The sequence below is a fragment of the Boleophthalmus pectinirostris genome, unplaced genomic scaffold (assembly GCF_026225935.1).
Source record: "Boleophthalmus pectinirostris isolate CB_2022bp ecotype Guang Dong unplaced genomic scaffold, ASM2622593v1 HiC_scaffold_9, whole genome shotgun sequence".
Taxonomy (NCBI): domain Eukaryota; kingdom Metazoa; phylum Chordata; class Actinopteri; order Gobiiformes; family Gobiidae; genus Boleophthalmus; species Boleophthalmus pectinirostris.
Window position 1 is genome coordinate 11329715 of NW_026571541.1, and position 16023 is coordinate 11345737.

Consider the following 16023-nt stretch of genomic DNA (forward strand, 5'->3'; position numbering starts at 1 on the left):
CATTATATTGTAAAGACATTAGTTTTAGTTTTCTTTTTACTTTTTGCCTTTTTACCACTGGTGTAATATTTAATGCAGTTGTTATCTTAAAGTTAACTTGGTGACAGATTTGGTGTTACTCAACTCTGTCTAACACAAAACCAGCCCTTCTCAGAGGCTGCTGCTTTAAGCCCCGCCCTCCGCTCCTCCCCCCCCTTTCAAAACCCTCATATAATATCAACATACACCTGTGCTCATTGTAGACTGTCAAACCTGCAGCCGGCAAGCAGAAGGAGAGCTGGAGGAGTGGAGAGATAAAATAAATAAGACTACAAACACAAAGCAAATATAGATAGTGCAGAGGAGAAAGGCCATTCAAATACACAGGCCGACAGCTGGAGATTTTTCCCATTGGACAAACAGGGACTGAAGTGCCATGCTGAGGAGACGGAGAAGTCTGTCTTTTGGTGGATTTGGGTATGTCTAACTTTTGTTTATTTTAAAGATACACTGTGTAACTTTTCTGGAGGGTGTTGCCACTTTCTTGTCTGCATGTTGTTATTGCTGTAATGCTGTGATGTCCCAGAGTATGGCATTAAACACACAATATCTATCTTGCATTTTTTTTTTCAGCTACATTTTTAATAGTAAATGTCTTGTATTGCTCTCTTCGCCACAGATCTGACCTGTAACGTGGCCCGATTGCTTTGTTTCCATAGAGGCCGTTGAGTATAATGTCATACTGTGGTACATTCCATGGAGACAAGCCACCAAAAAGTTACACATTGCATCTTTAATGATCGTTTTTATTTTCTGGTTTTGTATTGCACGTTAAAGAACCTGCAGAAAGAAAGGTATATTAATGTGCAACAAACACAATAGTAATGAAAAGGAGCAGAGTACACACCTCCACCAAGGCACTAGCTCTGACCCGCAATGGTAAAGAAAAATAGTATAGTGCTCAAATTCAAAATAAAAGCAATAATTTGTTATTTCAGTGTATTGAGTCCATAAATGAGAAGCATACTGAAATAGAAAATTACTTAAAATACACTATATTGGCATTTAATATATCCGTCTTGCATTTATCCAATTGCCGTTTTTATTGGCAAAAAACATTGGAACATTTTTAATTAATTAATTAATTAATTAATATTTATTATTATTATTATTATTATTTATATATAATTTTTTTAAAATGTATTATTAATTCTTTGAAGGAGCAGCTCTGAATTTCATTATACTGTATAATGACAATAAAGGCTTTCTATTCTATTCTATTCTAAAAGTATGCATTATTACTGTGAGCTGGCTTGCCTCTCCACAGACTGAACCTGTAACTTGGCCTAGCGGACTCACCTGCTTGCACCCTCCACAAAATAAAAGCTCATCTTTACTTGTCCCATTATATAACTCTATAGTATAGTCTCGTAGTGGTGACCTTGTGGTTGAAAAAAGTAAAGTTATTCTGAAAAAGGAAGGATGGGTGGAGGCCGCTGGCTGGGGCACTCCTCTGACACTTTGTCCTGGGTTTGACAGCTTTTCTCAGTGTGTTGCTTTGATATGAGTTCTGTGTACACTGTAAATTCACACTCTCTTGTATGGTGGTAGAGAGCATGGAGCACTGCAAGTCAAATGAATAGGTTTAAGGGCCTATACAATGCTATTTTCTGATCTTTGTTATGTTGTTTCCTTATCACAAACAGACCTGGAGTTGTGTTTTGTTTCATTCTCCCGTTTAACACACAAATCCTGCAAATTTAGGCTGCGTTCTTCTTACGAATGGAAAAATTTTTGTTCCACCTTGTGAACAAAACAGAAGTCCAGGTATGTTTTTGAGGAGGTAACAACATTATAACATGGTTTGAATCTTAAAAGAGTCAATTTAGCTGATTATAAATATTTATAACTTAGCTCTGCGTGAATAAAACAACAAACCCCCATGAGGACCTTTTTATCCAGATGCTATGTTTTGTTTACTGATGTAGCTGTCAAGGCTTCAAATTCAATAGCAGTGAGATCACATCAGTTGTTGTGCTAGTCATTTCCTCTCTTAGACGCGGAGGAGATTTCCCATGATGCATCAGTGCAGAAGGTGCCAGTGAGTGCATTTATACATGATCCCAGGATATATACGCTGACACACCAGCAATGTTGCAGCACTTAGCCACGTCCCACTTGGCTGATGGTCAAACACAGACTCTGCTGAGAGCTACACATTACATAAAGGCACTAATTCAAACTACTTTCAAAGAGAAAATATTTAGCCATGTTGGTTAGTACCTGAATACATATGCTGAATACTAATTTTGAATAACTGTATTCCAGCACAGTTACTTTTTCATTTAGTGGAATACAGTTACTTTCTTAAAATACATGGCACATCTGCACATCAGTAAGAAGAATACAAAAACACTGCTCTTGTGGTGCGTGCATGTGTAATTTTTTTCCTTCTCTGGTCAGAGATAAATAAATAACAAACTGTGAAACAAATATAAAGCTGTTTTTAATCATATGTTGAAAGGTTACACTATTTTTTAAATGCAACACTGCATGAAAGTATTCAAAGTATTCTGATTGGATTATGTATCAAAATACATTATAAAATACATTAGTATTGTATTCTGTAACTAAATACATTTTCAAAGTATTCTTTCCATCCCTGTAAGCCAATACTGAGCTATGTACTTGTAAGAGTTGTAGGGCAGAGGAACTAAAATCTGTACTCAAGTCACAGAACAATTATTTCAAAATAATATTGTGTAAGGAGAAATATAAAGTGGCTTATGATGCAGATTATTACTCAAGAGTAACTGTCAGAATGTAACATTTGATTTGATGTACAAGTTAATGTGTTTGGAAGGACAAAATGTCAAATTCTGAACAAAATGTGGTATTTTCCAAAGTATAGACCAGAAAAATTTGAATAACTAAATCATATCTGAAAGAGTGGTACAAGAAACATTCAAAACATTTAATAATGTTAACAAAAAGTGGGAAGTAAGCAAAAACTTTACAAAAAGTACTGTTACACTGTCAAGTATAGGGTTTGAAAACTAGTCTGATAACAATTTTAGTAAAAAGTAAAATAAGTAAATGTATCTGAATAAATGTGTAATGTATCACTCTGCTCCGGCTGCAGTAGTTCGGAAGTTCCAAGTAGTTAGTAACACACACTTTGAAAATTCCAAAGTGCAAAGATGGTTAGCTAAAGGAAAAAGGAAAAGTTGAAAAGTCAGTGGTTTCCAGGTGATAAGAGATCTAACACTTGTAAACAAAAGTCACGTTACATTAAAAATAGTAACCGACGCATGCTGTCTGATACGAGGCGACAACATTCAAATCATATTAAAAACAAACAAGAATTTGGCAGAGTCTTTTGCCATCCACTGTGCCAAACATCTACTGCTCCAAGTCCTCATGCAAAATACAGACATTTGAATTGAAGATAGCCGTAACACGTGGTGCATTGCTGTGCTGTAGAATAGTAGGACCGTTGTTGTGTCTAGAAAACAAAACAAAAATAGTGTGACCTATGCTACCAGGCAAAACAGCATAATGGGGTTTCTGTCTCATTGCAGGGTTAATGGTGTAAAGGTCCCATGTATTATGCATTTTTAACAACTATTTTTAGAGACTCAAGCCTTGGTCTCTCACATTAAATAACTTCACTATACCCTGACAGCAGCATGTTGTTATTATGGACTGAGAATGAAGCTTTGGGGAAACGGTGTCAATACTGGTTTGAGCTGCTTTTGTTGATCAACCAAACTTAAAGAGGATATTATGCAGAATTGATTTTTGCAGCTTTTTACCATGTTCACCAAAAACATGCATGAAGAGGTTTTAGGTGTCATCCATGCATGCTTCAGTAATTTAGCGATCTGGGCAATATGCGATCCAGGCCCTACTCAAACCCTGTCCAGTGCTCAGCCCACAAGCCTACATCATCCATGCTCCCATGCAACAATTCTCCATAAATATACAATAACATGATACAAAACTGTACACAGTGACTTGACAAACCTGATGCAATGTGCAGTAGTTTCATTAGTGAGATCCACGCTGATGAATTGTGATGTGATAGAGCTCTGAAGGGGGAGTGACTTAGCACGGAGAACAAAGGAAGGGGGAAAATTCAGGGAAAGTCAAAAACAAAACTCATAATGCTAATATATTTTTTTTTCTTTTTGCACATATTGCATTTCCAAAGCAATAAAATGTAACATGGTGATCTGCATGTGTTATGTGTTAGCAGTTCCAAGCCCACAGGAGTAAAATAACCCCTCTTTAAGATCAGAGGTGTCTATATAATGTATGTAGCATAATATTGGCTACAGTCGTGTTTGTATATGTCTGTGTCTATAAGATGAGGGCTGTATTTCTTACACTCTGTTCTTGTTAAGCCATAGGCTCGACACCAGCATAGACACAGACACATTTATACAATCAACAGAAAACATACCAAATCACTTTTTACTATAAATATGACTAAAGTGTTTTATTTCAAGAGTTACCATAAACCTATTGAATATACAGTAGTATAATTAATCATTTCTCTCTTTTTCAGGATTGACAAATCCTCTGTAATGGCCATCAAAGCCAGGTAAGGCTTCTTTTAGATCTTCACCTTGCTTCATGTTGTATATTCGTCTGCACAGGGAAAGATCTGTTGTGCTCATTGACTTGGTATGGACTATAGTTTGTTTGTGTTTCTAGCTTTTATAATGTATCTCAACATGGTCTTTAGTAGTATAGTAGTCTCAGAGGCTAGTATATGCTAGGGATACAACGATCCATTATTACTATAGGATATTGAGGCTGATACTGAAAATTTTGCTAGATCAGATATCGACTTCCAAATATTGATTCAGCCAATATCCTCGTTGAACATAAGACTATTTACTGGTTGTGAATGGTCCAGAACAGGGGTCTCCAATCTTCTTCCTCTGGTGAGCTACTTTTACAAAACAAAAATACCAAAGAGCTACTAGTTTTAGCTGTCACAATATATATAAGAGCCACATCGAGCCTTGGATGAGCTGCAGTTTGATGCCTATAAAACAAAAACAATTATCAATTTATTAGTGTACAAAGTTACGCATCAAAATGATACACGTACAATGGTAAAAATCATTTAATTCATCAAATGTATTATTTATTCATTTATTCATTTATTTATTTATTTATTTATTTGAGACAGGGACAGCACACATTTTTACATTAACCTTAACAGGAGAGATGCATTGTACCAGGTTGTAATAATTTGACTTATTCAGCACAATACGTGTAATTCAGAAATGTCTTGAGGAGGTACTTGAAAAGACGTGGAGAATTACTGGTAGCTCCTGAGCTACAGGTTGGAGACCCCTGGTCCATAAAGTCTCAAAATGTTTGAACTTTTATTTATACAAAGTTGTTCTGTAGTTACATGAGGGATCGGTTTGGTCAAATTTTTCTGTTTTGTTTTGTTTTGAGGAATCATGGTTTCAGTCTCTGCTCTGGTATCGGTTGATATCGGGTATCAGCATATACTTAAACTTATAGTATCAGATTTGGTGTTGGTACAGAGGAAGCTGGATCAGTGCCTCCCTATTTATTACTGTTACTAATAACTAACAGTGACCAGTACCTTAACAGGACAAAAGTGTGATATTCTAATTGTTTTTATCTTTGCACGTTCTGTAATCCCTCTTGTATTTTGTGATTCTGATTGAAGCTCTTGACTTTTCTATCATTTCGGTTTTCTCAGCTAGTGCAGATTTTGCCTCTAAAATTCAAGGTTGACAGAGAAAGTTGTAAACCTGCTTTGTAGTACTAATAGCCTATATTCATTAAACGTGTGTGAATGAAAAAAAACACAACTCTATAGAATTATTTTGATAATTTCAGCGCTGAGGTTGCATAAATAATAAAAAGCAGAAGCTGTTAACTTGAAAAGATGAACATGTGGACAGACTAGTGATAAAAAACAGTTTCTCAAACATGTGTGAAATGATAAAATAACCACAAATCCAGGTCTGTTTTTAAGGAGGTAACAATGTGGGTTAAATCTAACAAGAGTCTATTTTGAACCTTGACTAAACCAGGGCCAACACTGCTGTAAAAATTATTAAGTTGAGTATTTCCAAAATTCTACCTTTAATTCAAGCTCTTGCAGTTTCCAACTGAGCGCTGAACTTTCTGTGAAAAACCCACCCTTAGTATTGAGCGGGTGGGTGACATTTTAAAGTGCTAGCGTCACCTGTGGTTAGTCTCATTGTGGAACCGTGTACGCGAACCTCCTCTGGCTCTGCCCTTTTATACTCTCATATGAAAATACAGCTGCTTTCTACGCTCCCAAATAACACAGGACAAGCTCACCCGCAGGGAATAACAAAGACAAGCCTATTAAACACCTCACACTTGTATAAGAATATTATGTAACAGCTTTGGAGGGGTGCACACTTGAGGGGAGAACCTGCATTTTATTTGATGTTATACTTGAGTTATCATATATATATATATATATATTTTCTCCCTTATTCGTGGTTTCAGCTTCCTGTTAGACATTTTGAGGACTTTTCACCATTCAAAAGACAGAACATCTAGTTTTGAAATGTTAATTGTTATGACAACAGTTCAAATTTTTCATTATTCTGACACCCATGGATTACGGGGTTATTCAGATGACAACAATCACAACAGTGTATAAGTCAATATATATGGGAGGAGCTCAAATTAATACAGTTAAAGGTGCACTGTGTAACTTTTCTGGTTGAAGATCCATCACTAGCTTGCCTGGAATGTTCCACAATATGGCATTTCAGTTATTTATTTCTACGGAGACAGCAGGTGACACCACAAGCCAAGTTACATGTCAAATCTGTGGAGAGTCGAGTCCAGTCACAGTAAGAATACATGTTTCTAGGTCAATAAAAACCATGTTATGAGTAAACGCAAGACTGATATGTTTAATGTCATACCGGGACATTCCCCACAAAGCAATGACTCCATGAAGATTAGTGTGTAAAATCCCTGCCATCCAGGTAGAATCCATGGCAAAAGGAGAAATTCAATTTTGTCAGCTGGACAAAAGTTTATTTGGTTGAATACATTTCACAGCTCATCCAAGCTGCTTCTTCAGTTCTGGTCAAAATGATGGAGGACACTTCCTTATATCTGTCTGAAGGGAGGAGCTAACTACACTGTGACTACTCTGAAATTAACACATCTACTTGTTTACAGTTTCTGTTTGTTAACTAGGCCTGTTGACCTAGACCTGTTGAGTGTGGGGTCTTATTAGCAGAATCATTCAGGGCCAAAATGGGAGCTTTCACACCTCTGGGCCTGACCTGGCTACAGCTCTTGTTCTCTAGTTTGTTTTGATTTAGGTTTGAGGATAAAGTTGTATCTCCTATTTACAACTCCATCCTCAAACACTCACTGTAAACCGTGCACAGTGCAAGTTCAATAGGCCTAGCTAACAAACAGAAAGTGTAAACAAGTAGATGTGTTAGTTTCAGAGTAGTTTCAGTGTAGTTAGCTCCTCCCTTCAGACAGATATAAGGAAGTGTCCATCATTTTGACCAGAATTGAAGAAGCAGCTTGGATGAGCTATGAAACGTATTCGAGCAAATAAACTTTTGATGGCGAACCCTCTACAAAAAATTTACACAGTGCACCTTTAAATAGAGTATAATTTAAAACAGTTCTATATGGTCTAGAAATAATCCAGTTCTACTTTTAAGATTTACATTTTTTGATATTTCTTATGAGAATGTCATATGAACAATAGGAAAGTAAGGCTCTCTCCTCGTGTAAATATCACATTATAGAATCTGAATCTGAATGATTAGATAATTGGGTAGTATAGTATAGTGTTGTAAATGTAGTATTACTAATCAATGTTGGGAAGTAACTAAATAGATGCACCAAAAATACGCTGTCAGAATGCTAATGAACACTCATTTGGAGATATGAAGGTACTGAACACTGTGGGGAATAAAGTGACAGTTACGATACAGTTGTGGTCTATTCTGGTCCTCCCTCTCTTGTTTTGTTTCTGCTTGGGTCACTGCTTGGAGTATATTTTCAATATAAACACAAGCTTCTTAGAAACTCATCTTGTCTTTCTACCATAGTTGCAAAAGCAGTGGGTTTCCAGGGACTCATCTCTAGAACTTCATATCTAATTTGGTGACAGAAACTTCTTCTGTCTTCTTCTACCGTCTAATAATCTTATTGTAGGTTTAGTCAAAAGGTTAACCCATCTTTTATAAGTTATCTGAGCCTGAGGTTGTGCACACAGCACTCTGTAGGGACACACAGAGTTTTCTCTCCCCGGAAGCTTCCTCTAGCTCCAATCAAAACTTTTCTGAGTAAATCTCCCTTGTCCTTACCACCTGCTTGCAGATAAATATTCATTACCTTCTATTTGACTTTAGTGACTTCCAACTGGTGTCTGGTGCATATTAACTAAACAGAATCATTTCTCCCTTTTTTCAATTCAGTGTCAAAATCATGAATTACGAATGTAGCACACAGTCTGTCAGTGTTAAATATAGTGTTGAATCACAGGTTGATCAAAGGTCATGATTTTGTACAACATAGAGGATTAACAGTGTCTCCAATATGGCATCAAATAACACACAAATTAATGCCAATGTTCAGACTGGACTTTGTCTTGCCCGGGAATCGAACCCAGGACCTTTAAAATCCTATGTGATCAGAGCGTTAAAAATTACGGAATGGAAACAAGTGGAGCAGACATAATGCAACTGATTAACAGATCTAAATGCTAATGGTTTTTGCAGCAATATTACAAAAAATGTACAACCATTTTGAATTTCCATGGTGCATATATTAATTAATTTGCTTCTGTGTTAAGAAGGACCTATAAACCTAACCTATAAAAAGTATAATTTATGATGAGATGTGTGATGTATCTGTAGATGAAGTGAAAATCTGTAGTGGGCTCAACTTTTCTGTAAGGATTTCTTCAGGAAAACCTAAAAATTTGGATCTTTTCCTTTGACAAAGATGCTTAGTGTTATCATAATCTATTCTTAAAGGTTCACTATGTAACTTTTCTGCTGAGGGTTTGTTGCCTGCTTTTTTCTGTGGATATTTGCCTGGAATGTTCCACGGTATGACATTAAACAGCCATACCTTACATGTATTAAATTACAGATGGTTTTATATCTTAAAAACAGGCATTCTAACTGCGAGCGGGGTTGCCTCTCCACAAAGCTGATCTCAAATTTCCGTAGATTCTTCATATTTTGTGATTAATCCCGGTTTTCCTATTGGAATCACATTATGTTCCACTTCATTTTTCCCTCCAGCTGCCTCCATTCTGAATTTAGAATGTTTTTGTTTACACATTTTGAAAGGGTCTAATTCTATATTCAGTGTGTTTGAGGCTGTCTTCACGCTTTTCCTCATTTAGTCCTGGCTGGAGCCCTGTGTAGTCCTCATGTAGATGCGATTTGGTTCTATTCTAGTGCTGGTTGTTTGTGCAGAAATCCGTGCTATATCTCACTTACTGTATTATCTTTTATGTCTCTTTTCCTCGTAAGTCGCAGTGTTTCTTTGACCTAAACGAAACATCTCCAAAAGCTTTAACTTCAGCCTCCTAATATTCACTATTTCTCCTCTGTACAACTGCTACACTACTAGCCTATTCGACTTAATCTCCAGTAGTTACCATAATGTATCTCTCTTGTGTATTTATTCCCTCCCACGATGAAAAACCTCCTGCCTTCTCCACTACCAACAGAGCATGAGATGGAATGTCAAAAAATGGCCGTTACCATGGAAATCTGCCCTGTTTCTGGCAGTATTGCAACACATCCATAGACATACACCAAAACAATGCTAAAAGTAAAAGTAGAAAAGTTTAAGTGTGCAGTGAAACAACTCAGTAAACTTCTGGCTTACTTCTAATAAATGCATGTCTCTTTAGTGTCAGAAAATTTTTGAAAGAATTATATACATTATTAATTCTTATGACAATGGCATCATTTTGTTGTAATTCTGTAGCAAGTTCTATACAGGGTTTAATCATAGGTTAAACTTCAACATTTAGGAATGGACTTTTCAGTATTTCTTATGAGAATACTGATGGGAATACTGTAATCAATAGGATAATATGGCTCTTAAGGCTCTTGTACTTACGAGAGTATTTATATTATTCGCAATTGCATGTAAATGGTCACATTTTTATACAGCACTTTTCCATCTTCAAGGCACTCAAAGCATGTTTAATCAAGGGACTACTCACCCATTCACACACACATTCACACACTTAGTGTATCTAGAGACTGGAGGTGAGGCGCACAACGACAGCATTCATCTGTGGGAGCTGGAATCGCACCGCCAACCTGTGGGTCAGTGGATCTGACCACTCAACCAGTGATATTTATTTCGATAGTGGGATTCACATAGACAGGCTGGCACTATCTAGTGCAGGGGTGTCAAACTCATTTGGTCCGGGGGCCGTATCTAACCGACTTTGATCCCAAAGGGGCCGGATCAGAAAACTCATGACATATAAACCCCAAAAATAACAATAAGTTCAAATATTTGTGCAGAGAAACACAAATCTATTACAGAAATCTTTTTTAATTAATGAACTCTTTCTTTTACAAAATATTATAATATTATGAACAACCTGAAACTTTAAGAAAAATACAATTTCAACACAATGTTTTAACATTAACTTGTATAAAATTAACTTGTAGAAATAGGAATAAGTCAATTTTTCTTGGAAAATCCTGCACTCGGCTCCACTTTTCTCATTTTGGGACATTTTTCTGATGAGGGTGTCATGGTCAACAGTCAAAACGATCGTCCTTTAAGAGCGTTTGGAAAGAGACAAGTCTTCATTTGTGCTGCTCTGGTGGGAGGGGCCACGTACAGAGACACTGGAGACGCTGCTGTGATAAACACCACAGAAAATTACCAATATTTAAATAGAAAATATTATTAAAATATTTTTGTAGAAAATCAGCCGAGGGCCAGATTAAAGGTCTTGGAGGGCCGCATGTTTGACACCTGTGATCTAGTGTCTCCGCTCAATATCTTTTCTCTGCAGCGACTACGTCATGAATCGGAATACACTACATGGTTTGCAAGAACCTTGAAAGTGTGAGTCCGGGTACCAGCCAATCAACGAAAAGCCATACATTCTGTGTTTGCTCTCGGCAACGATTCCCGAGATTGAGGATTTAAAGCTGGAACAAAGAGAATGTTTGGTGAATTTTATCAAGGGGAAAGACTTTATTGCCCTTCTTCCTACAGGATTTGGGAAAAGCTTAATATACAAGTTAACCCCGTTAGCGGCACATTACATACGTCATGACCAAATAGCAATGATTAGTTAAATTTAAAAAAGTACCCGCCTACCATCAAGCAAACTAATTCTAATGCTGTGAGGTCAGATGGTTTCTACGAAGTGGAACCAACTGATCAATCAGGCTAACCGTCGACCCCATGTAAACCAAAATGGCCCAAGAGTGTCAGAGTATTTTGGAATAGATGCTAAGTTTTGTTTTTAGCATCTTCAAATCTCCATTGGTTAAATATTAGACTAACAGAAAATTCTGCGTGGCGCCACAATCCCTCGCTCTATAAACCATATCTTAAGTACTTTTGAGTATGTACTTGATCATTTGTGCGGGTCACCTTGTCTACTCCTGCTACACATCCCCACGCAGCCTCTTTCTATGTTTTTGTATTCTGCTTTGGTTTAAACATAAGCCTCGAGATCAATCGCAGGCGTCCTGGATCATGTAAAACAGCATTTGGACACAAAGCTGGTGTCATTAGATGTCTGTTGCGAAGAGCGGCTGAATATGAATGAGCCGTCGTGACTGGAGCTCCGGGCGTGTGCATGTGAGTGTAGGGGCGTGCACGTATGTAGGAGAGTGCACGAGGAGGTCTTTGATCCAGGTGTAGATGGAAGGGACAGAGTTGAAAGGGCCAGTGCAGATGGTAAAAAAAAATAGCTTGTGCAAAATGAAAGATTAAGCTTGTGGTTAATATTATATTATAGAGAAGTGATGTGCTGTTAGAGATGCATAAGATATCAGCTACAAATAGTTGTGTTAAGGTTATGCAAATGAGTATGAGTATGCGAAAACTAAAAAAAAGCTTCAAAAAGATTACATAAAAGAAACAAAAATATACTCTGTCTTCATGCATCTGTGTATATCTGTGGTTACTTACGTTTCTAAATCAGTAGTATATGCAGCACATGTACTAGTTTGTGGTAGTAGTAGAACTAATGGGTAAGGAAGTAGGAGTATAAGAAGCAGCAGTACTTTGAGGTATCTCTATGGTGGAATGTTCAGCAGTGTCACATCAGCACAAAAAGTTTTAAGAGAAAAACTACGAATGGACTTGAACAACATTTTCAGGAGACAGTGATCAATACAAGCATTAATCATCCTGTTTAGGAGTTAAGTCGTTCTTACCTTTTTTGTTAAGAACCAAACTGGGAAAAAACAAACAAAAAAAAACAAAAAAACTACTAGCTGCAATGATTTCTGGTCTGATTGTGTCCAAATAAAGCTTAAATTAATACTATCTTGAGTAACAGAGCTTTCAGTTAGCTTCACACCCCCAAGAAATGTTGACGGTATCAGCAGCGAAGTATCAAGTGTTGTAGTCAAGACCGCACTAATTGAGACCAAGACCTGGCCGAGACCACAGGGTCCCGAGACCGATCTGAGGGTCATGACCGAGACAAGACTTGCAAAGGCTGGGACAGAGACAAGACCAAGACCTTTGAGGGTTGAGATTGAGACAAGGCCAAGACTTTTAAAGGCTGAGACCAAGACAAGACCGAGACCACAGAACATCGAGACCCAATCGAGTCCATCTTTGTCATTTTTGACATTTATTTGTATTTTACAGTTATTTTGGCACATATATGTCAGTGTATTTTATAAATCTATCTCCATTTTATCACTCGTCGAGTATCAGACCTCGAGACCAATTCCAAGCACCTTCAAGACCGAGACAAGGCCAATTCCAAATGAGGTCGAATCCAAGACGAGACCAAGACCATACATTTTTTTTATTGAGGCCGGTCTCGAGACCAAGACCAGTTTTGAGTACTATGACACTGAATGTATCAATATGAAACACAAGTACTTGGTGGTAGTAGCAGAACTAATGCGCCTTAAGGAGGTAGGGCAAGTATGAGTAAGAGTAGTAGCAGTACTTTGTCGCATTATTAGTTTTTATTGGCCAGTAGACGACTTTTATTGGTCAATTGGACAATGGACTGATTTCCGTCCACTGGCCAGCATTCACTCCAACAAACTCACTCTCACATCCGCCGGAGGCAAGGTGAGTGAAGTGCCTTGCCTAAGGATACACAACAGCAGTATGCTCTACAGTACTGCCACTGCCAGCCTCACTGTGGCTCCCAGCGCTCTCCTACCCAACCCTGCTCAACTCTGGAGGTCAGACAAGATCAGGCATTCTCAAAGTAGTATGGCCAGTGGCATGATAGTAGTACAGCAACAAAGTAACAGTAGAAGTAGCGGTTGGAATATACAACATATGAAGATTTAGTTTGTTTTGTTTTCTATATTATATTATTTTAGGGCTTGGCCTGTTTAGAACTTGGAAGAGAGACTGCTGAGAATACCCGGCGCCACAGTGGGCTCTAGTGCCAACAGTTGTGGTCTCCTTAGGCGAGGCACTTCACCCACATTGCCTATTATGAAAGTGGTCTTTCTGTGTTGGTGGTGGTTGGAGGTGGTTAATAATTAAAATATCATCTTAACATAGTTCAATATATGAAACAAAAATCAGTATTTATCGTGTGTACATTGTTCTTTATAAAAGTGGGAAGATTTTGTGTATTTTTGTTGTAACACGATAAAATTTGAGCTGTAGAGGGTTGAACAACTTTTATGGCTAAGTATTGGTTCATTTTGTAATTTATTTATTGCAGTTCAGGCCTTTTGAATGATACAGTTTCTTTAAATGGTTTACTGGGATTATCCTGCTTTATTTTTATTGTACCTGCAACATAAAGTAGTTCCAGTTTTACAGTTTATTGCAGTATGTCTCTGATGCCATATTTTTAGGATAAGACTGAACCAATGCCAGCCAGTGCCCATAGATGAAGATATACAGGAGTAACGAAGACATGTTTTGGCTAAAAGATGGTGCAAGTGTTTAATAATTTAATAAGGGGCAGAACGCTGTGTCAGACCTTTCATAATAACTGTCTGAAAGTATAATTACCCATAAATGATATTAAAATTGTGATGACTTGATCTTGCATTTCGCCACTGTTCTGCAATCAAGCTACACACTTTGAATAATTGAAATCAGCTTAACCACGGTACCGTCAAGATATTACATTTTTAACTGTCGGATCAGCGGACGACTCGATTTCGTTTTCATAATATTGTTTTGCATTTTCCAATCTTGATTTTTTTCAAAGTGTAGCTGATCCATCATTTCCGAGCATGTAATTAGCCAGATGTGAATTTTCTGCATGAATGATGATGTCTTTATAATGTCCCAGTCCCACACATGTCAGGAACAGAAGTGAAAACTAAAATATGACTTAATCATTTGATACTGCTATAGAGAAACAGTGAGAAGCACACAACGATGTCATAGTTGTATTACAAGGAAAGGGAACCTGCAAATACAGAAGTTTAAAGGGCATATAGTACACGTTTTCTGATCTATATTGTAATGTTGTGTTTAGTTTCATTCACACGTTTTAACACAAAAACCCTCTCAAATAGAAAATGGGTGCTTCAGTGTTTTTTTAAACTCCATACAGCTTCAATGTAATCATCTGGATGATTTCATACGTGGAATTGCCGATCTTTACTGAACTAAAAGTAAAAAGGCAGCTGTTTTACTTTGCATTACTATTGCTTCATGACATCACAAGGTGGAACAAAGCATTCTGACCGTTGGAGATGTAGACAGACGAATAATAAAGGTTACTCAAACACATGTGAATGAAACAAAACCCAACTCCATGGATGTTTTTGAGAAGGTAACAGCATTATAACATAACTTAAAGCTCAGAGTCAATTTTGCATAATATAGGACCAATTGGGTTGAATTCCTGATTTCGGGTGCTGTTTTCGGTTTGCATTTTCTTTATGCGGTTTCCAGTTCAAACAGATTAATACTATTGTGTCATTGGGCAAGATACTTAACTCACCTTGCCTTCTATGAATATGTGTGTGAATGGGTGAGTGGCTCCTTGATGTAAAGTACTTTGGGTGCCTCGAAAGTTGAAAAGCACTAATGTGTTCAGTATTTACGATATTATCACGATATGCATCTCACTGTTCGATATTTATTGTGATATTTTGGAGAGGCTGAAGTAATTGTAGATAGAACACTTTATGCTTTGAAACAGCTTGATAAGATTTTGGTGTGAATTATTTCTATCATAATCCCAAGAATTCAAGTAAAAAACACATCTCTTCATGTTGTCTGTGCTGAAATGAATCATGGGATATGTAGTTCTCGATGTTCATAAGCTGTTGCTACTATAAAACCATGCATTTAAGCAAAGGAACTTGTAATTCGATATATTGTGACAGTCCACGATATTATTGTGAGACTTTTGACAATACACTGTCTCGGTTATTGTTACATCCGTAGTATTTAGTCGTAGTAGTAGTAGTATACAGCTGTTTGTTGTTTCCAGGGGTAGCACCATTGTTTCTTAGTCAATACGTGGGATATTTGTAGCAGTAATTTTAACAGAGGTAGAATTAGCACTAACCTGTAGTAGCAGTAGTAATCAATACTACTTTAAAAGCAGACCTATTATGCAAAATCGACTTTTTGGAGCTTTTAACTATATTACAGTTGTTTCCCCTCTCTAAAGCTGTATTCAGACTGCAGCCTGAAGTGACCCAAATCTGATTTTTTCCGCCCCTATGCGGAAATGTATCTGATCTTTTAATAACACAGGTCAGATTTTTTCAAATGCGACCCAGGCCACTTGGATATGCACTCCTAAAATCGATACATGTCCGATCTTTTGACATGCGACTTCAG

General features: G+C 37.2%; 1 protein-coding gene across 1 annotated transcript in view; it reads left to right on the forward strand.

Annotated features, from left to right (window-relative positions):
- Window positions 1–260: 260 nt before the first annotated feature.
- The window catches only part of LOC110159413 (rap1 GTPase-activating protein 2), a 168640-nt gene continuing 152877 nt past the window's right edge, over window positions 261–16023 (forward strand). Inside the window, exons 1-2 of the mRNA XM_055166837.1 lie at window positions 261–456; window positions 4550–4585. Coding sequence (XP_055022812.1) covers window positions 416–456; window positions 4550–4585 — 77 coding nt within the window. The 5' untranslated portion in view covers window positions 261–415. The remainder of the gene's footprint in view (window positions 457–4549; window positions 4586–16023) is intronic.